This window comes from Homarus americanus, unplaced genomic scaffold (assembly GCF_018991925.1).
Source record: "Homarus americanus isolate GMGI-L3 unplaced genomic scaffold, GMGI_Hamer_2.0 scaffold37032, whole genome shotgun sequence".
NCBI lineage: Eukaryota > Metazoa > Arthropoda > Malacostraca > Decapoda > Nephropidae > Homarus > Homarus americanus.
In genome coordinates this window covers 5,048,347-5,073,286 of record NW_024731852.1, presented here as the reverse complement: position 1 = coordinate 5,073,286, position 24,940 = coordinate 5,048,347, and the positions used below count along the sequence as shown (strand labels likewise).

The window sequence follows — 24,940 nt, the reverse complement described above, 5'->3', positions numbered from 1 at the left end:
TCTTCACCTTTTGCACACTGTTTTCTTAGTCCAATACAATGTAAGGCAAATTTGTATCCTGCTGTGCTGATCAAGTGAGATTTTGACAAGTCTCCACTTACCAAACTGTTAATGTATATGGAAAAAAGCTGCTCAAGCCTGACCAAACACTGGGATTTGGAAGCAGCCATCACACAAGTAACTCAGTATAAAATTGAAGACTAGTCTACTATCAAAGCAGTAAAATGGATACATTAAAAGTAATTACTGCAGTATCAACATTAATAATTTTTCTTGCTCAGTTATAAACCCCAAAATACAACCCAAGATATTTGTGGCACAGTGTTGGCATGGAATGAGTGTTTGATTAAATTTTCATACCCAGAGAGATGAATTACAAAAACAGTGCAGAAGTAGTAAGAATATAATCACATGACAAGCACATGCCATATTTGATCTAATACTTTCATTCTCACACACTTGATTGGCTTTCCTGACTGATTGAGGGATCTCCTTCACTTGGAGAGAGCATAGGTAAACTCTCTTGGAGTGTAGATGGGTCAATTGCCATGGGTGTGGATGGGGAGGGAGACAGATTTTGGATTCATGGGAGTTTCCTCTTCTGGATTATCATCTTCGTCATTGAAGGATACAGATTTTGCCATGTACCATACCACCACATCCACGAAAAATGCTAACATCATAACAGCACCTGTCATGCCTGAAAAAAAAAAAGTTCTGATAGAAAAAAGAAAGAAAAATTTTATTAATCAGCACCTTAACTTATTTGTAATTACAGGTAAAAGTAGACCCATATTTTTAAGAAAGTTTTGTACGCTAAAAACTTTTCAGAATCGATGCACATTTTCCCATAGACATCCACTACAAGATCTGAGAAATGTCCCTAAGAAGAAAGAGAGAACACTAAAAGTCTTAAAATGCCACAACAATAATTTTTTAATAAACATATGATAAGAAACATATTCAGTTCAGTACAATAATAATTTTATACCGGTATTTATGAGAAACTGGATAAGATTTGAAACAAAGTGAACAGTATGAAATGCTTAGCTAACATCTATAATATTTCATCATGAAATCTTGAATTAAAGACTACGACATTGTTTTTATTGGTCATATAAATGATACCGGATTAGTAAGTAATAGGGGGATTTATTGGCAATTTTAAACTGGAAAACAATTAAAAGACAAAAGGATATACAGTACTGTACAATACAAGACAATGATTGAATTGAACCCCCCCCCAAAAAAAAAAAAATAATAATTGACAGACACTTGATATGTTTCATGTGAGTAATGGCCCAAGTGGTAGAGTAGTTTCTTACATAAAATGCATAAGAAGTAGTCCAAAGAGTTAAGTATTTGTGGGTTTCTATGGCCACTGCAGGATTTTTTGAGCCCAGTGATATATGAATATTTAACACACAAGCTCTATCAAACCACTCGCAGGTCCCCTTCCCTTTTTAACCTCTTTCAATTAACTTGCTATTATCAGCCTTCACATTATATTCTATAAAGCCTTCTATTGTCCTAACAATAATCATCACTTAACACTCATGAACCGATGATGAATACTGTATATCATAATTCAATTGTCATCTTGTAAAAATTTAACCATAATGCCAGTAGTAAATATTTTTTTTCTAGCACACTTGTTTGTTGTCTTACTGATGTTAGTATCTTCAGTTTGCAGTACTCACCATGGAAGAACATCCTGAATGCATCAGAATCATAAAGCTGACAGGCACCTGCTTTCCTACATGTTTCCTTCCAATGAATACATGCAGAATCAACTACTGCACCATATATTATTGGGCATGGCACATTACCTGAAAATATCAATGTTTGGGGATAATAAAAATGGTATTATATACCCATTACCGTATATATATTGGGTAAGACTGGATGCTCTGGTGACTTGAAGAATGCCATGCATTACAATGCTCAAAAAGTAATGCCTGCATATAAAATACAGTATGTGGAAAGTATCCTCTTAATATGAATTAATTTTGTGGAAAGTATTTTTTTTAAAATTCATCTTTTATGACCTCTTGGCCAACCACTGGACAGCTTGTGATGGTCAATCACCTTTGCTTGTTAGAACTAGACCCAGCAGACCCCAAATATTGGTGGCTGGGCTACTAATCTGAATTGTAAGTTGCCCTAAACTATTACAACATTTGTCCTGAAAAAAAAAAGTCAAACATCATTTTCTCTACGTGTTAGTATCACCTCAACAGTCCTTCTATATTCTCTGTAAAACCTTTAATTATGTATCTATAAACAACTGAAAATGCCTCTTATTTTAGTAAATTTACTTTTACTCTCTAGTATATTGTACCTCCAAATTTTCCTCTCAGGTTGAATACTGTATACGATAAACTTACTTAATAAACCAATAGCAACAGATATCAGGCCAAGTGCCATGGCCTTGTCCTTAGGGTCTACGCAGCGGAGAGTAACCAACATACCGCCCACCTCTGACGTGGAATGTATCAATACAAACACAGAGAAGATGATGACGTACCTGTGGAAGTATGGTGGAGTGTATTAGTAACCATAGTTTAAATTCCTTGAGATTATAGTTGTTTTATCATAATTTTGGTTCTAATTAACATTTTTAGCCCTTTTCTTTCTCAATGATTCTTGTTTAATAATCCTAGTCTACTCTGCATTTTCTCTATTTGTGTGATACAGTATTTAGTTCTTACTTAGTTAGTACTTATATACCCTGCAATATGATCTACACACTTGCAGGCACATCCATCTGTACCACAAACTCACAGGAGTATATATCAGTACCACACATGTAGGCATAAAGGTAAATACAGTATACACATGTACAGTATATCCACAAAGAGGTTAAATCACATATTCTCTTTCATGTATATCTGAGTAGTTTTTATATATAAAATATTGGCTATTATCATTTACAATTAGTAAAAAGTTGCAAATTTTAAGTAGCCATTCTGCACCAGAACTCTATATGTTAATTTAGATACTTCTGAAATAAATTTGATTAATTATTCCCATAATGCAGATATTTTCGAAGATTATGGGAACTGCTGCTACAAAACTCACCAGACAAAGTTGCTACACTTCATCCCACACAGTCTCAACACTGCTGTCTCGCCCTCCTCCAGACAATCACAGTTGGAGAACTAAAGTGAAAATACAAATTGTATACAGTATTAGGACTGAAAAAGCTCCAAAATAATATCAGTAGAGGAATATTCTCTAAATGACAAAAAATTACCACCCGGTAATGATCCATTGTTGAGTATAAAGGTACACAAATGTAGGTAACAATACATTATTTCATTCACCAGCAATTTATAATGATGCAGTGCGAGAAGAGTTAACTTCCTACCACAAGTTGATTAGAGTCCTTAAAAAGAGTAGCATTGGAACAACCCAAATGGCAGGAGGAGAAGTAGGTCTTGCCATGCTTATCACACACTGGGGCAAAAGTGGTGGCGTCACAATCTCCACATGTCCTGTTGCACACTGGGGTGAAGTGTTTCCCACTGTTGAATAAAAAAGGAGTAAATACTGTATTATTTCTTAATGCCTCCATACAATACCATATTATTAAAACAGAAGTACAGTACAGTATTTCCACCCTATTAGACACATCCCTAATTTAGCCGAGAATAGCTATAGAGAAAAAAATAGTTTCTCAAGCAAGCAGCAGCTTCCTCATCACCGCTACCTAAACTTAGCCTGCCTTACAGTTTTTTATTTCCAATACTAAAATTTTCCTCGAGCTAAACATTTTTATCCATTTTGGCAGGAGGTAAAAACCCACATCTCTAGTACATATATTTAAAAACATCACAAATCATTACAATGAGATATTTATTTTAATATTTTTTACTTTGATTCCATAGTATGTTTACTATTGTGAGTTTCCTTCTGTCAAATGTACACAAACACAGGGCTGGCACACTGCACAAAAAATGACGAGCCCCTGTAAATGCAGTAGCGAAGGGGACTGCACATGAAAGTTATTGCAGTAAATCTCATAAATTATCAGTCAAGTGGAACAGACAATGATAATGTGTGGGTATGTTTATCAATAGCATGTTTTCTACTCCACAGGGCTTCCAAAACATCTAGAAGATAAGTGGAAAGGACACAACTAGCTTCACCTACAAGGAACACTAGTTACAGCAACTGTCTCAATGCTTACCTTGCATCCTCCACTAGACCAACAAAGTCCTCTGGAGGGCAGCCCACAAACATCAAGATCACCATACCTGAAAATAGTATGTAAACCATCATTGGAATTTACATTTTAAAAAATTTAACCAGTTTACCATACTTATAATTCCAATCAAAATGTGGAAAAATAAAAATGTGTCTGTTGACACGGATGCCCCACTGAACAAAGGACATTATAGAGTACAGTAGACCCTTCAAATTCGTGGGGTGTTGTTGTTACATTTTTACTTGTGTATAAAGAAATGTATACTGTATTCCCTTTATTTGTTTGTCCTTAGGATATGTGATATTTTTAAAATATCATTATGGAAAATACTGTAATATTATTTTGTTCTTGTTTGTAAGTATCATTTTAGTTTATTTCATTATCAGGATAAAACCACCATGTTATATTATGTTCATTGTTGTTTCCTCTTTGAATTGTTACATTTGCTTTTGTGTTATTTCAGATATGTAGTGAAATGAGTCAAATAATGCTTGGATGTAGCAACCAAGTGTTTTATTTACCACAGGACAATTATTTCTTTTACCTGTATTGTATGTATGTGTGTGTAGACACACACACACATACAGTACATATACAATACAGGTAAAGGAAATTACTGTCTCTAGAACGAATGGCTCCCTGTTCCGGCCCAGAAAAATGCCGGCAACTTTAAAACTACAGTACCTGCAGACAGTCTTGGGTACATCCAAGCTGTCATCCGTGAAATAATAGAGGACCGCGAAATAGAAATCAATTATCCGGGCATACTGTATAGTGCATTAAAATTCATCAAGACATAACATGAACTGTACAGCATCCATCTAACCATAATGGTAAGACCATCCTACAAAATTTTTTAGTTTTCTCATAAAGGTAAGCTGTAAAGTTGTTTTTCCATTAGAATACAAATACCTGTACTGTACTGTACATATTAAAAAGTAAGTCTGAAAGCAACTGAAAATGGAGGGGTTGAAAAGGTTTCATTTTCATGTAAGGAGAGAGGATTATTGAATCAGGTATTATGCGTGTCAGGTCGCGGCGCATTTCGCTCGCTACGCATACAAACATGGCAGATGGCGGAGAGGGCGGGAGATGGCGGGAGGTTTGATCCAAAATGGGCGCTGCTCGCCAGCCGCTTCTGCGTAAAGGGGGTACACGCATCGCTGAATGTGAGCATTCGGTTTCGGCAGGGCAATCGCCGTAAACGGAAAGCGGAATGTGGGACCGCCGTAAGCAGGTTGACTGTATTTATTCAGTGTTCACAAGAGGATGCAAACAACCCCCTTGAGCTAGAGAAAAACAGTTTGACACAGTACTAATGTACAACGAGTTCTCAGTAGAGTGTATTAGAAATAAATCATCAAAGCTTAAGGTTCATACTAACCATGGCCTTGATAGTGTGAACCCCAGAGAGTTAAGGAAGTTATGCAACAAACTCACAGAACCCCTAAAATCCTGTTTTGCAGATGCATAGTGCATAAAGTACTAAACAGCATAATATATGAAGCTGTGATGGATCATCTATCATCGAACAACCTTGAAGAAATGTGAGCATGGTTTTATGCCCGGACTCTCCTACTTTATTCAACGATGGATGTGTGGACACAGATTCTGAAACAGGGTGGCAATATTGACAATATATACCTCGACTTTGTTAAGGCATTTAATAATGTACCATGCGAATAGCTAAATATGAAACTGGAAGGGCAATCTTATAGTGGATTAGAGACAGTTTTCATAACTGCAAGCAGTGTGTGTGTGGCAATTAATGGCACAAATTTCCTTGTGTACCCATGACCTACCCACGTAGGTCTGCACATTTTTCGTTTTTTACATACTGGATACTTATGTGCTTACATAAATTTCATCAAAATATCTTTATTAAATCAAGTAGTATTCTCTAGAGGTTTTGACCTATGACCTTCCTGTGATCTTGACCAAGTTATGATAAATACAGTATTGTACTCTGACCTCTGACACAAGCATCTGAATTTGTATTTGTTCACTTTGTCTTGTAATAATGCAAAAACAAATACAGCTGTGACCTTGAAATTTATTGAACCATGACATGCCCACACCATGTGTATGTTAGTCAGACTCTTCTGTATGTGGAATCAATCCAAGTGAATCAAGGACTATAGTCTGTTCACTCTCAGTTGACAAAAGTGAACCCTGTCCTCAATGCACCTAATTGGTGGATGCCTGGCAAGTACAGCATTAGGACAGTAGACCATCTTTTTGGTTTGCAGTTGAGCAAAGACATAGCTGATCAACATTATGCATGTTGATGAGCTATGTCTTTGCACTTCAAAGGAAGAGGCATGCCATAACTGTGATGAGAAAATTAAAATATTGTACAGTGTAATCCTCTCAAAACCCCATGAGAGCTGCTCCTATACCTCCAAGCAATAATTTCTTCTTATTTGTAGTTACTTATCAAATCCAGCATTTCATGTGGATACAATAATTTTAAGGCAAGAAACTGAGATACTGTATTATCTGTAGAGCTGGCAGGAATCATTCAGGAGGAAAAATTAGAATGTGTTGTTCGTAAGAAATCATATACAATTAGGGAGAATGTTATAGAACATTCCTCAGTCACACTGCTACTGTGCCAAAGAAAATACAGTATGTTAAATGTTGAGCCTAGGACACTAGTGCTAACCACAGGTCATTTTATCTTTTCAAAATGCTTTAACACATTCAGGTTTGCATCTAAACCAACACTTACCCTTTGTATCTTCTGTTCATGACATCATTCCTTTTGTATACTATTTTATTTGTCAAAGTTTATTACTCCTACAGTATTTCTTCATTCTATCATTATTAAAGGTAATTCAAGGGAAAACCTGGACAAATGTTCTGCAATGTACAGTACAATATATCATTTTATAATGCATTTTTTATTTAGAAACATTATCATGTACAGTCAACAAAAAAATATTCTGCACCTTATGGTGTTTACAATATGACACACCGGACCAAGAATTCTGAACAGCATTTACGTGGGTAATTCCTATTAATTTCTCTGTATTAACTATAAGTGATAATAAAAAAGACATCATACTGGTTGTACAATGCATCACACAACCAAAATTACCAACCTTACCAAATTAACATGGCCTTAGTCAGTGATCGTTGCAGATGCCATCAGACCAAGGAGTACAGAATTTTTTTGCTGACTATACATTACACAGGTGCTGGCTGTACAGTGCACACCTAAAAAACATAGCAACGAAAGTTATGAAGCACAAAAATGTACCTATTGAGTAGATGAGGGCTGTAAGGGCAATCCAGCCTGCAACAGTACGGGCTGAGGGTTTAGCTCGCCTGATGAACACCCCACTAGCAAAGATGCCTACACCCATCACCAGAATACCTCCGATTCCTGCAAGGAAATAAAATCAATTAAAAACAAAAAATGCATATCTTTTTATTAAACTAGAGCAGGAATCCCTTAACTCACAACTACTGTGTTGATTCCCTGCTCTGCTCCCATAGGCATAAAAAAGGGAATGTAAGGAACATGAAATGTCCACTGGTGATGGCTGCCACCCCTACAGATAGCATCCATTGATTATGGCCGCTGTTTAAGGGTTAAAGAACACATAAGAGAAAGAACTACAGTATAAGTAATTTAATATAATGAGTAATCCTAGGTGTTGGATTATGATTCTCATAGGTAGTACAGTTCATAATATTTAATTTTCTTAAAACATGAGTGCATATATATGGCTTACTAAGTTACAGTATTTAGGCAATGACTACCGAGTCATTTAGGTTGTGTTAAGACCTTACAGTTATGAGATGCATAATCTTATTCCTTTACAAGGGAAATTTAAAGTACAGTACAGTGGTCCCTCGGTTAACGAGATAATAACCGTTCCAGCAGGTTGCTCGTTAACCGAAAAACTCGTTAACCGAAACCATTGTTTCAATGGGTTTTTGGGTAATTGGTTCCAGCTCACCGAAAATTGCCTAAATTCAACAAAAAAGGTAGAAAAGTACACTTACTTTGAGGTGTATGTACAGTAGAAGGCTCCTGGATGATGATGATGATGATGATGATGATGATGGGAATTAGAATGGGGTGGAGGAGAAGGAAGAACAGAAGGCATTGGGGTGGAAGAGAAGTCACCCCATGGCACCATTTCACCCATAAAATTTTAGTTCTCTTGGTGTATTTCAAGATTATTTTCTTTTAAATCAACACTGCACTGCATTATATATTGTCAATATGTAAAATAAATTTCAAATGACCAATAATTTGCTTGGAAACACAGAAAAAAAGGTTTAGTTGAAGAGAGTCTCAAGCAACATGTTACCTCCACTGAAAACAGAGAGAGACTAACGCCTGTCTGGTGTGTTAACAGGCTGGATGGCATGCCAGAAACTAGTTTCTTTTACCTTCAATTATGTTCAATAATTGTTAAAATGACTAAAAAGTTAATATTACACTTTTAAAATTATTGAATAGTATAAACTTCTTGATATTTACTAAAATAGTAAGGAATTTAAGCCCTAAAACCGATTACTGTATTGGCGGACTAATACTACAGCTGGTGGACCGCCAAATGCAAGCAAAAACATGTTGAAGTCGGCTCAGTAAAAACTTGTTAATCGAGGGATTACTCGTTAACCGAAGTTAAGAATCTTATGGAAGGTAAATCGTTAACCGAAATCTTTAATAACCGAGGTGCTCATAACCGAGGGATCACTGTACCAACATCTGAATGCCTGTAACCTCAGTCCATACCTCTCAGATATGTTCCCTACATCTATGCAAAACACATAGCCAATCACAACATATACTTTAATGACTATAGTTTCCACAAAATTCATTACAAATCAGTACATTAACCCCTTTCCTACTCTCCCTAACCATACCTTTTTAGTAAGATTTGTTTGTACTAAATCTCTAATTACAAGTTATCTTTGCCCTCGAATCTGGAAATATGAGTGTACAGTACAGTACAGCATAGACAATAGGAGGCACTTTGGGGGTTCATGGTTTTTATAATGATAACAGACAAGAGCTCAAAAGTACAATACATGTACAGTACTGTATATTAAAATTTTACTAAATTAAATTATTAAGCAGTACAGTCACTTATCATTCAAATACAATATTTTAGACAATTTTAACCACATAATACAAATTGCACGACATTCATTCACAAACCAGAGACTAAAGCCAAGACTGTGGACGGAAGTAAAACTGACTCTCCAAGTATTTCGGGAGGAAAGTGTAAAGACCTGCAATAGGCAGGATGTGTAAAACGCTGCTAGCTGTCCGGAATATCAAAATTTTATTCTTCAAAGGCGCCAAACTGCTTTCAGGAAGTCTGTAAAAACCAAAGAACTATAAGGGCTAAATCCATATGATACAGTATGCAATTTCAATGGTAAGACTTGGAAACTATGATATATCAAACCACAGTGAGTATTCTGGAGGAATTAAAGATACCTTTTAGTGAAGGGGTGCGGAGTGGTGGCTGGATACTGGAGCGTGCTGTACTGGGTGTGACGAGGGAAGGCAAACATGGCGGTGCTAGTCAGAAATAATGCCACTGACACCACCATTAATCCTAAAAATAATAAATAATAAAAATAGGTATTTTATTTATATACAATGCATTCAAAAGTATAAATTACCTAGAGACAGAAATCCTCAAACAAATTATCATTTAAGGGGCATTAATGAACAGGATAGAGGACATAACATCAGAGCAAATGATGCATGCTTACCTGATTAAACTTCTGGAGACGGCTCATTTTTAAAGCTGGTCAGTGTTCCTAAGGGGATATTAGCTTTAGTGAAGTCAGATTTAGGGCCTCATGTCAGAGAAGGTTTTATTTGATTCGAATATAAAATACACACTTACGTGTGCTGATATACCCCTTGCATTGCATTTGTGGCATTTGACATCTCAAAGAAAATTTCAGATTTTGTTTTCCATTCCTTTTAAAATTTTAATTTCTCTTTTGAAGTCTGCCCTGTCACATCTTGTCTGAAAAGTTGTTACAGTACTCCTAAGAACCTCTCTTTACTTAGATAATTGAGACAATTTCGTTCAGGAATGATCCTAGTGCTATGCATTGCAACTTTCCTAAGGATGTTAAGTTTTTCTGGAGGTAAGGTCTCCAAGCTTGTACAGTATATACTGTACAGTGGTCCAGATGAGGGCATAAGAGATACAGTTCATGGAGCATTCTCTTATCTTCATATTTGAAGGTATGACTTATGATCCCTACAGTTTGATTGACTTTTTTCATTGCTGCCTCCACTTGTTGAGTTGCTCTCAATGATTGATCCATCATAATGCCTGTATCCTTTTCCTTGCATACAATGTCCAAGAAAATTATATTCATTAGTACAGTAATCAAGTTTCAGGTTATTATGCCTTATATGCAAAGTTTGCATGCAGTATTATACTGCGTGTGATGTTAAGCACTACCAGGTACTGACCAAGGAACTAATCTCAGCTTGGCCATTGACCTAGGACCTACCTCACTTGGCCATTATCCAGGCTACCTCACTTGGCCATTATCCAAGGCCCTACCTCACTTGGCCATTATCCAGGCCTACTTAGCCATTATCCAAGGCCCTACCTTACTTGCATTAACTAAGGCTTTACCTCACTTAAGCACTAACCAAGGACCGACCTCACTTAGCCATTGGTCATAGGTTTATATCAGTTTCCCAACAGCCAGGGAACTATCTCACTTTACCAAGCAAGAACCTACTTCATCTAGCATTATTCTGAGGTCTATCATCATCGAAGTACTAGCCAGGAATGTACCCCAACCTGTCATCAGCCAAGAATTTTAATCAACCAGGTAAGTATCTACCGTATCCCAACTAGCAATCAGCAGGTACTTACCATTGAGTTATTTTCATAACTCACTATATCAGAGACTCACCTAGCCACCAGGCCCCTATCCACCTGGGGTCTGTGGGGTCAATGCCAGGATCAGCGACGGGGTCAACATAGAGCCTGGTGCAGAAGGACCCCAGCACGAAGCCCAGCGTTGGTCCAAGGATCCTCACCCCACTGGTCACCGCTGTGGGGAGAAAATGTTCCTGATAAAAAGGAAGGACAGGCTGAGGGGAGGCTGGGAAGACTGAGGGGAGGCAAGGCAGGCTGAGGGGAGGCAAGGCAGGCTGAGGGGAGGCAAGGCAGGCTGAGGGGAGGCAAGGCAGGCTGAGGGGAGGCAAGGCAGGCTGAGGGAGGCTGGGAAGACTGAGGGAGGGAGCAAAGGCAGGCTGAGGGAGGCTGGGAAGACTGGGGGAGGCAAGGCAGGCTGAGGAGGCAAGGCAGGCTGGGGAGGCAAGGCAGGCTGAGGGGAGGCTGGGAAGACTGAGGGAGGCAAGGCAGGCTGAGGGGAGGCAAGGCAGGCTGGGGGGGAGGCAAGGCAGGCTGAGGGAGGCTGGGAGAGACTGAGGGAGGAGGCAAGGCAGGCTGAGGGGAGGCTGGGAGACTGAGGGGAGGCAAGGCAGGCTGAGGGGGCAGGGCAGGCTGAGGGAGCAGGCAGGCTGAGGAGGCAAGAGGCTGAGGGGCTGGAGACTGAGGCTGGGAGCTGAGGCAAGGCAGGCGGGGAGAAGGCAGGCTGGGGAGGCTGGGAAGACTGAGGGAGCAAGGCAGGCTGAGGGGAGGAAGGCAGGCTGAGGAGGCTGGGAGACGGGGAGGGAGGCAAGGCAGGCTGAGGGAGGCTGGGAGACTGAGGGAGGTAGGCAGGCTGAAGGGAGATAGGGCAGGCTGAGGGAGGCAAGGCAGGCTGAGGGGAGGCTGAGAAGACTGAGGGAGGCAAGGCAGGCTGAGGGAGGCTGGAAGACTGGGGAGCAAGGCAGGCTGAGGGAGGCTGGGAAGACTGAGGCAAGGCAAGCTGAGGGGAGGCAAGGCAGGCTGAGGAGGCAAGGCAGGCTGAGGGAGGCTGGGAAGACTGAGGAGGCAAGGCAGGCTGAGGAGGCTGGGAAGACTGAGGGGAGGCAAGGCAAGCTGAGGGGAGGCAAGGCAGGCTGAGGAGGCAAGGCAGGCTGAGGGGAGGCTGGGAAGACTGAGGGGGAGGCAAGGCAGGCTGAGGGAGGAGGAGGCAAGGCAGGCTGAGGAGGTGGGAAGACTGAGGGGAGGCAAGGCAGGCTGAGGGAGGCTGGGAAGACTGAGGGAGAGGCAAGCTGAGGAGGCAAGGCAGGCTGAGGAGGCAAGGCAGGCTGAGGGGAGGCTGGGGAAGACTGAGGAGGCAAGGCAGGCTGAGGAGGGCTGGGAGACTGGGGGGAGGCAAGGCAAGCTGAGGGGAGGCAAGGCAGGCTGAGGAGAGGCAAGGCAGGCTGAGGGGCTGGGAAGACTGAGGGGAGGCAAGGCAGGCTGAGGAGGAGGCAAGGCAGGCGGGGAGGCTGGGAGAGACTGAGGAGGCAAGGCAGGCTGAGGGAGGCTGGGAAGACTGAGGGGAGGTAAGGCAGGCTGAAGGGAGATAGGGGCAGGCTGAGGGGAGGCAAGGCAGGGTGAGGAGTGTAAGGCAAGACAGGCTGTGGGAAATTAAAAAATGTAAGGGTATAGGCTGTGAGAAGACCGTTACAGGCTACGGGGTGGCTGTTAAATGAGATACAGGCTGTGGGGGTGATACAAAGTGAGGGTAACATAGAGGTTGTGGGGAGGCAAAGCAGGCTGTGGGGTGACAAGGTAGGGAGAGGGATGATGGAGGGTACTAGAGAGAGCAGGGCGGAGGAAGGAGCTATGTAGTGTCATCCCACGTATAACAAGTCTGGCAGTCCACATGTTGATAGTCAAAACAATTATTGCAATTATCCTTAAAACATACTATTAATATATAATTTTTTAAAACGAGAGCAAGATTTACAAAACTTAGCCTAAAATATCAGTAAAGTATTGAGGAAAAGACGTTGTGTCGGTTATTTTGTTTTTAACATTTGAATCGTGGCCGGAGGCAGGGCTGGCTGGCCTGGCAACAGTCTGCGACGGCCAGACGCCCCGCCACAACTCCACACCATTCCAGCCAAACCCAGTCACCTCCCGAGTGACATTATTAAATGTATCATTATTAGTCTTCACTACACTAATACACACGTGCGGTATATGCTAAAACATATGACAGCGAACAATATATACAGGTATAAGTTCACATATGGATTCGTAAATAAAAAAGTATACCTATAAAGAAATATATGCATAAATACACATACATAAGAGCATACATATAAAAAAGTACACACAAAATCAACTCCTGTACAAATACATGGTAACACGTATATCTACTATTGTGTCCTGGGTTCAGTCCCCAGCTGGGGGATATGTGAGAAGGGTGTTAGCCTATCAAACATCGCTGGGCTTCTCCAGGTAGCCTACTTTAGTTATCCTCCTGTACTAACACTAGACAATAAAAGTCTTAACATAACAAAACATACCAATCGCCCAAACGGATATATTGTGAAATAATAAACGAAAACAAGAATGACAGTATGCACATATTCACAATGATTCATACCTAAAATAAACAGACATCACACACTATCATATATAGTTATACATACAGACACATCCACACTGCAATATCAACACACGTATTTAAACATACTGATGAGTATACATTCATAGATATAAACGAGAATAATATAGACACAAACAAACAATGATGTAACAAAAAAGGAAAACACAAGTATCTTCAGGATATTTGTGAAGAATGGGGGTCATAATAACAAGAGTTTAAATCTTATTTTTGTAATAATGTACAAATAACTTGTGGCTGAAAGAGAGATGGTCTTATATTTACTGGTAGTGGTTGGGTTAAGGTTCTACTTGTTCGTGTTTAACATACATATATAATGTAATCTCTCTCTCTCTCTCACACAAGCTGAGTTACCCGGCTTCACCAGGAAGGAGGGATGGGATAACTAGCGCGTGCTGTCCCCTTGGCCACTCGCACCTCCACTAAATTTCTGACATGTAGGCACAGGTTTCACCACACTCACTCATACCAATATCATACTACTCAGTTACTTTTCTCTCTCCAGCCATAATAAAAGTTAATAAAATATATGGTATACTTACGACGTAACACCGCCAAAAATAAAGCTTTGTAAACTGGTATTTTACACTTCCTAAGCCTTAAAAAATCACTAAACACAATTAATAAAAAAAGAGCCTAATATGAAAAAATAAAAAGGGCTATATTCCGAGCGTTACGAAGTTTGAGATGGTCACTGATCACACGGAGTTCCCCCACGTTAGTAGGACGAACCGCTCCACTTTCTCCAGGAAGTAGAGCTTGCTGTCTGTGCTGTCACTCTGTGCTGCTTCACCTGCCCATCCGTGCACCTCGTGCTGGACTGTATATGTCATCCCTAGGTACTGTACTCACTCACACACACACACAGTGTTTGATGTCTATCACACCTCTGCCACCACCCATCACCTCCCTCCCCTCTCGCCCTGGACTTATTCCTTTCACTCACTTGAATCTAACAGTCAGTCACTTAATACTTACCAAGTCACTTAAATCTTACAGTCAGTCACTTAAATCTCAACTGTGGTCACTACTATTCATGGCCAGACAGACTATAAAGTACCTGGCACAGCCCCTCCCAAACTCACAACTCCGGGAGAAAGCAGCGAGTTGGGCAGGATAGGGGCGAGTGTGGAGGGGTGTATGTGGGGTGTGTGGCGTGAATGGTGTGTATGTGGGGGTGAGTGGCATCGGAGGTGAGTGACATCGGGGTGAGTGGTGTGGGGGTGAGTGGTGTGGGGGTGAGTGGCATCGAAGGTGAGTGACATCGGGGTGAGGGTATTGGGGGTGAGGGTGTGGGGTGTGGGGGTTAGTGGTGGGGGTTAGTGGTGTGGGGTGAGTGGTATGAGGGTGGGGGTGAGTGTGTGAGTGGTGGGTGTGGGGTGAGTGTGGTGTACATGGGATGAGTGTGGTGTGTATGGTGTAAGAGGGGTGTGGTGTGTATGGTGTGACTGTGGTCTGCATGGTGTAAGAGGGGTGTGGTGTGCATGGTGTAAGAGGGGTGTGGTGTGCATGGTGTAAGAGTGGTGTGCATGGTGTAAGAGGGTGTGGTGTGCATGGTGTGACTGTGGTCTGCATGGTGTGAGTGTGGTGTGCATGGTGTAAGAGTGGTGTGCATGGTGTAAGAGGGGTGTGGTGTGCATGGTGTGACTGTGGTCTGCATGGTGTGAGTGTGGTGTGCATGGTGTAAGAGTGGTGTGCATGGTGTAAGAGGGGTGTGGTGTGCATGGTGTGACTGTGGTCTGCATGGTGTGAGTGTGGTGTGCATGGTGTAAGAGTGGTGTGCATGGTGTAAGAGGGGTGTGGTGTGCATGGTGTGACTGTGGTCTGCATGGTGTGAGTGTGGTGTGCGTGGGGTAAGTGTGAGGTCATGGAAGTGGAGGAGGGGGGAAGGGGGGGGGGCCGCCACTTCTAGAGTTAGGCAATGAGGCGGTGAGTGGGGTGGCCGCCTCACGACCATCCACACCTCCCTTTGTTGCCCAGGAAAAAAGGCTCAGGTGGGAACACAAAGTTGAACACGAGGCTCCGAGAAGCAGTGAACATTCCTCCGTGGCTTATTGAACAGTCGTGCGCCACAGTGAACACATTTCTGGCTAAATGAACAGTCTCGCGCAGTACTAAACTCATCTCTGATTTGCTGAACATCTCTCTGGTCCAGTGAACAACACTTACGCGGTGTACTGAACACTTCCCTTGACGTGCATGTGATGGTGTGAGTGAGTGAGGGTAACACGAGGGAGAGTATTGCTGTTATTAATCATGGATACACATTTTTCCTACGTTTCTATTTTTTTTCTTTCAATCCTTCCACAATTTACAATCGCATGCCATTTCCTTATCCGATTTCGACACATTTATATCAGTATTTGGAGTTAAAACATCCCATTCGATGTTTTTTGGAGTAATAAACCAGTAATCTATATACTCTTCATATTTAAACCAATCACTGGTCAAAAACCCACCATGCCAAAAGAAAACGATTTGATATTTATCCGCATAATTAAATTAGTTTTCCGCTAGTTCACTTTATTATGCGCTGGGTAACCTAGACAGGAATGGCGGCCCACACCGGCACATAGGCTACTAACCGATTTATAATGTTTTTTCGTTTATATTAATAATGATGTTGAGAGACTTTGTTTTTATTATTATATTATTATTATCGTCACTGCAATCGTAAGCATCTTTATTATTACTTACAATAATCAACATTACTTGCCATTAGAGTAAAAATATATATCAGTTATCCTTCCTAACGTAATTATAACATCACTATTCTCCTCTCGGTGTCAGAACTCAATCAGACTCCCAACACCCACCTCGACTACTGTACACGGATAATCTTTTTATGTATAGGGTAAACACGGAGGGAAAATATGACGCATGACGATGTAGTTTTTCCAGGACGAACAAATATCACGATTCACCTTGACCAGATAGATAAAGCGTATTGGTGGTGGTAATTTCCAGCACAGACACAGACATATACAGACAAGCAGACATACGCACACAGCAACACGCACATACAGACAGACACGCGTATACACACAGTCACGCATAAACACACACACACACAGACAGACAGATACACATCCTTGACCACCGAAGGGTCAAGACGTACCTGGCGCTCCTCTCGGAGCAGCCAGGTCAACTGTTAAGTTGGCCCATACCAACCCCCTCCCCTGAACCCTCCTCCCCACCGGAATATCAACAAGTTCTCGCCAGAAGTTACAATTTCATTTAGGAAAGGAACGGAACCAGTGTTAAACAGAGGTGAACAGTGGTGAACAGTGCTTAAGTCAGTGAGAACAACTCAACAGTAACAGTCGTACCCAAGTTAACCTTCACACAGTGAGGTCCCAGGTACCCAGTGATAACGGCCCCCGCGAGACCCAACAACAACCACCGATGTGTTAATCCGTCTACGATAGGAAGGCCTGGGACCAAACCTCACTCATATAACACCATCTGTGAGGGAATTACTACACCACATGTCCCTCATAACACCATATGTGAGGGAATTACTACACCACGTCAAGTCCCTCATCACACCATCTGTGAGGGAATTACTACACCACGTGAGGTCCCTCATAACACCATCTGTGAGGGAATTACTACACCACGTGAGGCCCCTCATAACACCATCAGCGAGGGAATTACTACACCACGCCAGGTCCCTCATAACAACATCTGAGGGAACTACTACACCACGTGAGTTCCTCCTAACACCATCTGGGAGGGAGTTACTACACTACGAGTTTGCTGTTCAACACCTACATTAATCTGTATGTTCACTGTATGTTCCTTTACCTTTCTCTAATGAAGGCTTTTGTTAAACCACCAATGTATGTAATAAGTCATTTATGTCCAATGTATATTTTCAGCCTTCGGGCTGCAGAATTTTTTCAATAAACCGTTAATTATTATTATTATTATACACACACGCACACCTGTACACGCATTATGAACCTTGAACAACATGTAATACACAGTATGTGAACTATACTGTATACAAAACCGTCATACGCCACCAAGTGTATACCTGTATTACACGGGAATGAAAAGCTATCAAAAGTAGTAATGTTTTTCTTGTCATAAAACCTTAATGCCAAGTTGATTTCACGTCGTGTTTATTAGTTTAAGTGTAAATATATATACACTGCGACAGAGCGACATTCAACTAAGTATACAACTGTGGTGCCTACAATACTCTTCTACAAAATACTACGATACTCTATATATTGTATATATCTACCCGCATAATTTACTTTCTCACAAGCGGAGGGTTCGAACCTGTTAACCGGGTACTCGAGTTTTGCGAACGAGCCGTATTGCGACCTGCCACCACTACCACCACAATCTCGAGCTGGGAAATACGAGCAGTCGCGGTGAAGGGGGTGAACGACATCACCCAATTGCCAATTACGTCATACATCCCAATTACGCGTTAATAGACAGAGAGCGGCATCCTTGACGCTAATTATGGTGGATCTTGACACTGCCTGGTGGTGGTGACGTGGTGGTGGTGATGTTGTAGTTGTGGTGTTATTGGTGGTGATACAGTGGTGGTGGTGATGTTGTAAAGGTGATGTAAATATGTCGGTAATGTTGACAGTGGTGGTGACAGTCGTAGATATTAATTGCTATGATAATGATGGTGACGGAAAGTACTGTATACATGGTGATAAAGATGGTAACACCGGACACAATGACTACAGTTAATGGTGAGGATGATGGTGAGGCGATGGTAAAGCACTTGATGGTGATAGTGACGTAGAGAATGTTTATGAATAGTAAAATAATGAAGAGATTGACGCTGCTTATTTTAATGTCATCACACTGAAAGATAAACTAACTATAGATATTAACATACTACCCAACGTCAGATATTAACATACTGCCCAACGTCAGATATTAACATACTACCCAACGTCAGATATTAACATACTGCCCAACGTCAGATATTAACATAACCAACGTCAGATATTAACATACTACCCAACGTCAGATATTAACATACTGCCCAACGTCAGATATTAACATACTACCCAACGTCAGATATTAACATACTACCCAACGTCAGATATTAACATACTACCCAACGTCAGATATTAACATACTACCCAACGTCAGATATTAACATACTACCCAACGTCAGATATTAACATACTACCCAACGTCAGATATTAACATACTGCCCAACGTCAGATATTAACATACTACCCAACGTCAGATATTAACATACTGCCCAACGTCAGATATTAACATACTGCCCAACGTCAGATATTAACATACTGCCCAACTTCACATAATTGTTACAATCTTGCAGCATAATCATCACACGTGTTTTCACTAGTGTGCTAAATGTAGCGTTTCATTATACATGTAGCGTCGTATCTCTCTGTTGCGTCTGCCCTTAAAATTCAACCCCTTAAAAAAAAAAATAAATAAATAAATTCAACCCATTAAAAGAGTAAATTTATTTATATCTTCTCACACGGAACAAAAGCGATTTCCACAAGACAAGAGAGTTAAAATTCGGCGCACGAAAAATAATGATTAGCCGGATCAAGTACCGGAACACCTGGTAATAGTAGGTAGTTGAAAATTTATCAGTTGAAACTTAATGGACAGAATCCTTTTTTTATCGTATTTAATTTATTTACTATTTACAACTTATTCGTTTGGTGATAATTTATTCATGTATTTTGAGTAAGAAATTTATTTTATAAATATAATTGTTATCGATTAATCTCCATATTATAGTTTATAATATTTTTTATATCTTATTACAGCAGTAATTATTATTCACAGAATGAGTGAAACAAAATTGAATTAATTACATTTTAGCAGCTGTTTCTTAATCACCTATTAATCTATTTTTACTTTGGCTGTTTTTAGTGTACTGTGCTGTCGCCAGGGTAGTCCTGATGACACACTCCGTTAGCATGAGACCTTCCTGTGTACAGTGTTCACCCCATACTTCTAGGAAATCAGACTGACTTTTACGGAAGTGTGTCTCCCCCCATCCCCTCCCTCATTTCAGATCCCCCACAACACCAGGAAGCTGAGTCAATTTTCACAGAAGGCCAGATAATATTGCCAGACGTGTGTGTGTGTGTGTGTGTGTGTGTGTGTGTGTGTGTGTGTGTTTAGGTGTAGGTGTCCGACGCATATGTGGCTCAAGGCTCACCAACACCTGCAGCACACAGGTGATGCAAGGGCAGGTACACACACACACACCTGAAGGTCGTGTTTCTCGGTGTTCATTGCCCGAGTACTGATGTTTACCTCTACTCCGACGCCCCGCCACATTCTTCCTTTTCAACTAGTCTGCTATTTGCCACCTATTGAGTTATCCGCCAACTAGTCAGCTATCCGTCACCTATTGAGTTATCCGCCAACTACTTTATTATCTGCGACTCCGCTTGTTCTCAGCCCTCTAGTCCACTATTCCATCACCTTAAAATATATTACTTTAACATCGGACACATATTAAGGGTGTCAGGATTTGTCCTACTGTGCAGGTCATGGCTGCCTCCCCTGTCCCACACCATCGATCCTGCTTTCAACAACTTTAAATACTTTCTTTTTTAATTCACATGATCTAAAATCGTTCAGGAAAGAGTGATACCATGTTCCTCTCGCCAGCCCTCTTCCTTCACTGTTGCTCTATCATAATTCAGAGATTTGTTTATATTCCCGTTCAGTGCTCAGAATAACCAAGTCTGAAAAACGTTCTTCTAATATGGTTGATCGGAGGTGAGGTTTGATTAGTTTTATCCGACTAATCATTAAACGGCCTGTCAGCACCAGCACTCGCAAAGGGAATAGCCAGGAAAACCCGTCTAAGTATGATTTCTTTGGGAATGGCATGGAACAAATGCCTTCCATGTAGAAATCACAGCAATTCTTCCACTGTTTTGGTGATTTCTTTGTCAGTTAAATCATTGATCCAATTTGTATACAGTAATGTGATAATTTTGTTCTGGATTTACGATTCAACCAGATTTTTTCTTTCCGATCAGGGGTAGCAGTCGTCCAAGCTGACCCCCCCTCCTCACCCAAGCTACGCCACTGGTTAACAGGTATCATATGTACACAATGGAGTAAAAACTGTGTGAATCAATATGAGAATATTATATAAGCTTAAGACGAGATCTAATTTGTACAGCCCAAACAGGTGTGTCCAGGAAACACACTATGTATTACAAGAACCTGTCCTGACACCTGTCCATGGTCCACTTTTAAACTGGTTTGGATTAAAAATATTGATCAGGAATTCAGAAGAAATATAAAAAAAATATAAAAGAAGAGTAATGTAAAATTATATGTATGAATTAAAGAGAGACGGATATGTGATGCAAGGAGACAACAATTCTGACGGTGGTACGCCCCTCCCGCCGGGCCTGTAGCTGGGAGGACAATATGCACGTCACGGCCTCAAAATGGCGAGAAAAATAATTAAAAACTGGCAGATAAGGTAACCTCAACACACACACACACACACACACACACACACACACACACACACACACACACACACACACACACACACACACACACACACACACACACACACACACACACATTGTTCCCACGATAATAACAAAAACATGAACAAAACAATAAAAATGAAGACTAAATAAACAAACACTAGCAACAAAGTGAATGGTATTGTAATTCAATCACTGGTTGGAAGCTCGTATTGAGTTGGAACAAAAATGGAGATTAATTGGGAGGATGTGAATATATATGCATAACAACACTCAAGGTCTGTTATCATACTCCTATGCAAGGTTATGTTTGTTTGGGTAAGTCTTTAAATGACTATCATACAACACTGATGGGGTGTGTGTGTGTGTGTGTGTGTGTGTGTGTGTGTGTGTGTGTGTGTGTGTGTCAACTTGAATAAAGAGGACAGTGAGAGTAGGAGCGAGTGTGTTTTCCTAACGAACATTCAAATATGTTTCTACGCAAGCACAAGTGTGTGTTTGGAGGTTACTGTGTACAAGTGTGGGAGGGAAACGTAAAGGGCAGCTGTGGTAGGGAGGAGGGGGTAGGTGTGGTAGGGAGGAGGGGTAGGTGTGGTAGGGAAGGAGGGGGGGGCAGGTGTGGTAAGGAGGGGGGGCAGGTGTAGGAGGGGTAGGAAGGGGGGGGGCAGGTGGTAGGAAGGAGGGGGGCAGGTGGTAGGGAAGGAGGGGGGGCAGGTGTGGTAGGAAGGAGGGGGGCAGGTGTGGTAGGAAGGAGGGGGGGCAGGTGTGAATGGTAAGGGGGGGTAACAGCTGTCGAGGGGCAAGGTCGAGTGTGACAAGGCCGTGTTGACACCTGCGCCACAACAACAACAACACTAATCACCAGATCCCTCACGTGACGCAAAATGTTACACTTCCTACACTGTCCACCTCTCACTTAACCTATCGTACACACTAAATAAATTAATTTCAGGTGAGTTTCAAGGATACCCAAAAAATTTTGCTGCCTTACGATTTTTTCCAAATTTTCTACATTTTCTAGACAAGATTCATTCCATTGGGACGTGAGAAGAGTGTGAGTGCATGGTGCGTACATAAATCAGTGAGCTTCTCCTATAGATCCAGTTTTGGAAGACCCGATGCTTGATGAGCCTATGACTGCAGAGCAAAACATCATGGAGATTCCTGACTAGTTGTTGGGGCCCTGGTATACCTGTAACTCCTGTTCTTCCGCTAACACCCTGTCTCACTAACCCCATTCACCCTCTCTCTCACGTCCATTCACATTAAGCAGCTTTCTTTAACCCCCTCCCATACCTTGCTCTCACCCTCACCCCAACCCCTACTGAAACGGACTCACACCTTCACCTGCCCCACCCTCAGTCACCAGCCATAACCAGGTTTTATTTAGTTCACTCCCCATAAGGTATTATGGTTTAGTTTTCAATCTGCGAAAATGATAACTCTGCTGATAATAAGATAAGAGTCTAAGAGGTATATCACTCTCCTGTATTTTAAGTGGAGTGAATGAGAACCACCAGGCCCGGTAAGAAACTACTCGGGTCTACTTTTGTGTCTTGTTCATCTTAGTGCGCCGTTACATTGGATTTGCCTGGTAATGGAATACAATATATAAACATAAGTCTTGAGAACCATTAAGTACGAAGAAGAAAAGACTCACCGAAATAGATGGGTGTCTCGCGGTTGGCGATGTTGTCGTCGATGTAGGGGATGCCTAGGTTGTAGGCTGCCGTCTGGCCGATGCCTATACCCAGCAAGGAGAGGAAGAAGATGGAGAGCACCACCTGGGTCTCACCTTCAGGAGTCTCACATTTCTTGAATTCGGGGAGTCCCGGCAGCGAGTTGTTGAGGCCCATCGAGGGGATGGGTGTCCCTGGTAACCTGCAGATGTTGGCGTTGGCCAGAGGACTGTCCTCTGACGGTGTTGTTTCCAGGTGCTGTCTCAACAGCTCCTGGCCAAATAAGAAATGTGGAAGGGCACAGAGAAAGGCGCAGAAGGCGAAGAGAATCATCCCCCAACCTATCCACTTTGGTCTATGTCCCTGGCCGCCGTAGTAAGCCAGCAAGAGAGCGCCACCTATCTGCCCCATCTCTGTGGCACTCATGATTATTCCGGTTGTCTTACTCTTTAACTGAAACAACTTCTCAACAGTAGTGAGCACACTCACAAAGTACGTGTAGAACATCCCCTGAAGCACCGACGTTAAAGAAAACACAATGAGGAACACTTGTTTGGTGGCTAAGCCTTGAACCCAACTTGGGGAGCACCATCGACCAAGTCCACACAGAAATTCCCCTTCCTCCCCCTCTTCTTCTTCTTCTTCTTCTTCTTCTTCCTCCTCCTCCTCCTCCTCCTCCCCTTCTTCTGTGACGGCCTCGTCCACAGCGGCCATCTTCACTACGACGCCGTTGACCCTCCTACGACCCACCTCTCCGTTGGTGGTGAGCGGCGCTGTGTCCTGCGACGCCCCCCACCTACTGTGGTCGCCGTCCCCGGCCGACACACACGGCGCCCGCGAGGTACCGTTAACTGCCGCGGATGGTGTGGGCGGCGTGGGCAGGTTTGCAGGTGCGTGACACAGGAAGGAAAGATCGTATGGCGGGGGCGCCGAGCCCACCTCTACGCTGGCTACAGGTAAACCGGGGCGACCAGTGTGATCATCAGGTACACGAGACGACGACGAAGGGGTGGGGTGATGCCTGCTGCTGTGGCCCTGCTCACCTTCCACACACCTGGCGCCACCCTCACTGCTGCCCTCTACAGGGGCAATGTCAGGGTCACTGGCGGCCCCTGCTGTAAGTCCGTGCACCTCGTTGCCTTCACTGTTTCGGGGGTCCGCCTGAGGAGAGGCAATGTCCGCGTGGTTGTGGGCGTGACTAGGGGCGTGGCGGGGTGGTGAGGGCGCGGAGAGTGGGATAATGGGCGGGTCGGGGGCGACGACGTGGTCGGTCACGGCGAGGCGCTGCTGGTGCTGGTGCTGGTCCCTCCCCACGCCCGGCTCCCACCGCGCCGTCCACCCGACCATGGCGCCTCCTGTAAACATCACACAAAATTAATACCTCACTAAGAAATAGGCCATCACAAATTACACTAACAATTATTAGCTTAATTATAACACTAACAAAGTAACGTACATAATAACAAAATAAATTGAACAATATAACGAACATTTCACAGCCAAATACACAATAACGAATAATTCACCATTAGGGCATACAGGGCTATAAATCATAAACCAATAGAAACAACTGCACATCACTGAAACATATACATTATCATATAAGAAGAGCCTGAGTCCCGGCAACAACTGACTCAACCGGTATATATTGGCAGGACAACAATGTGTGCTGGCGGTGAGCTTTCAAGTCACTGGTAAACTTTCATGGTAGTCGGACCCAAGATGTACGATGGAGTAGGAACTAGAAGGTTACCATGGCGGGCATAATGGATGACAAAGATACCAAAATAAAATTTTCTTCAAGAGGCCGTAAAAGATTCTCACTTGTAGTCATAAAACCTGCCATTCTCATCATAAATCGTTCATGTATACGTATTGTCTCTGAATATAAGATCAAGAAACAAGTTTACTCTGGTCGCTGACAAAGGATACTCGATTTAAGTGAAAAGTTTGTTTTTGCCTCAATCTTCGTATTGGCAATTTTCAGTCAGGAAGCCGAGGTGCATAAACTGTGATCCACTTGTCATTCTTGG

General features: G+C 42.2%; 1 protein-coding gene across 1 annotated transcript in view; it reads right to left on the bottom strand.

Annotated features, from left to right (window-relative positions):
• Positions 1 to 537: 537 nt before the first annotated feature.
• The window catches only part of LOC121867861 (solute carrier organic anion transporter family member 74D-like), a gene marked incomplete in the record, with an annotated part of 255,675 nt that continues 231,272 nt past the window's right edge, over positions 538 to 24,940 (bottom strand). Inside the window, 12 exon segments of the mRNA XM_042367986.1 lie at positions 538 to 700; positions 1,701 to 1,829; positions 2,388 to 2,527; positions 3,082 to 3,161; positions 3,371 to 3,527; positions 4,193 to 4,259; positions 7,473 to 7,598; positions 9,393 to 9,425; positions 9,428 to 9,555; positions 9,678 to 9,798; positions 11,135 to 11,275; positions 22,889 to 24,262. Coding sequence (XP_042223920.1) covers positions 540 to 700; positions 1,701 to 1,829; positions 2,388 to 2,527; positions 3,082 to 3,161; positions 3,371 to 3,527; positions 4,193 to 4,259; positions 7,473 to 7,598; positions 9,393 to 9,425; positions 9,428 to 9,555; positions 9,678 to 9,798; positions 11,135 to 11,275; positions 22,889 to 24,254 — 2,649 coding nt within the window.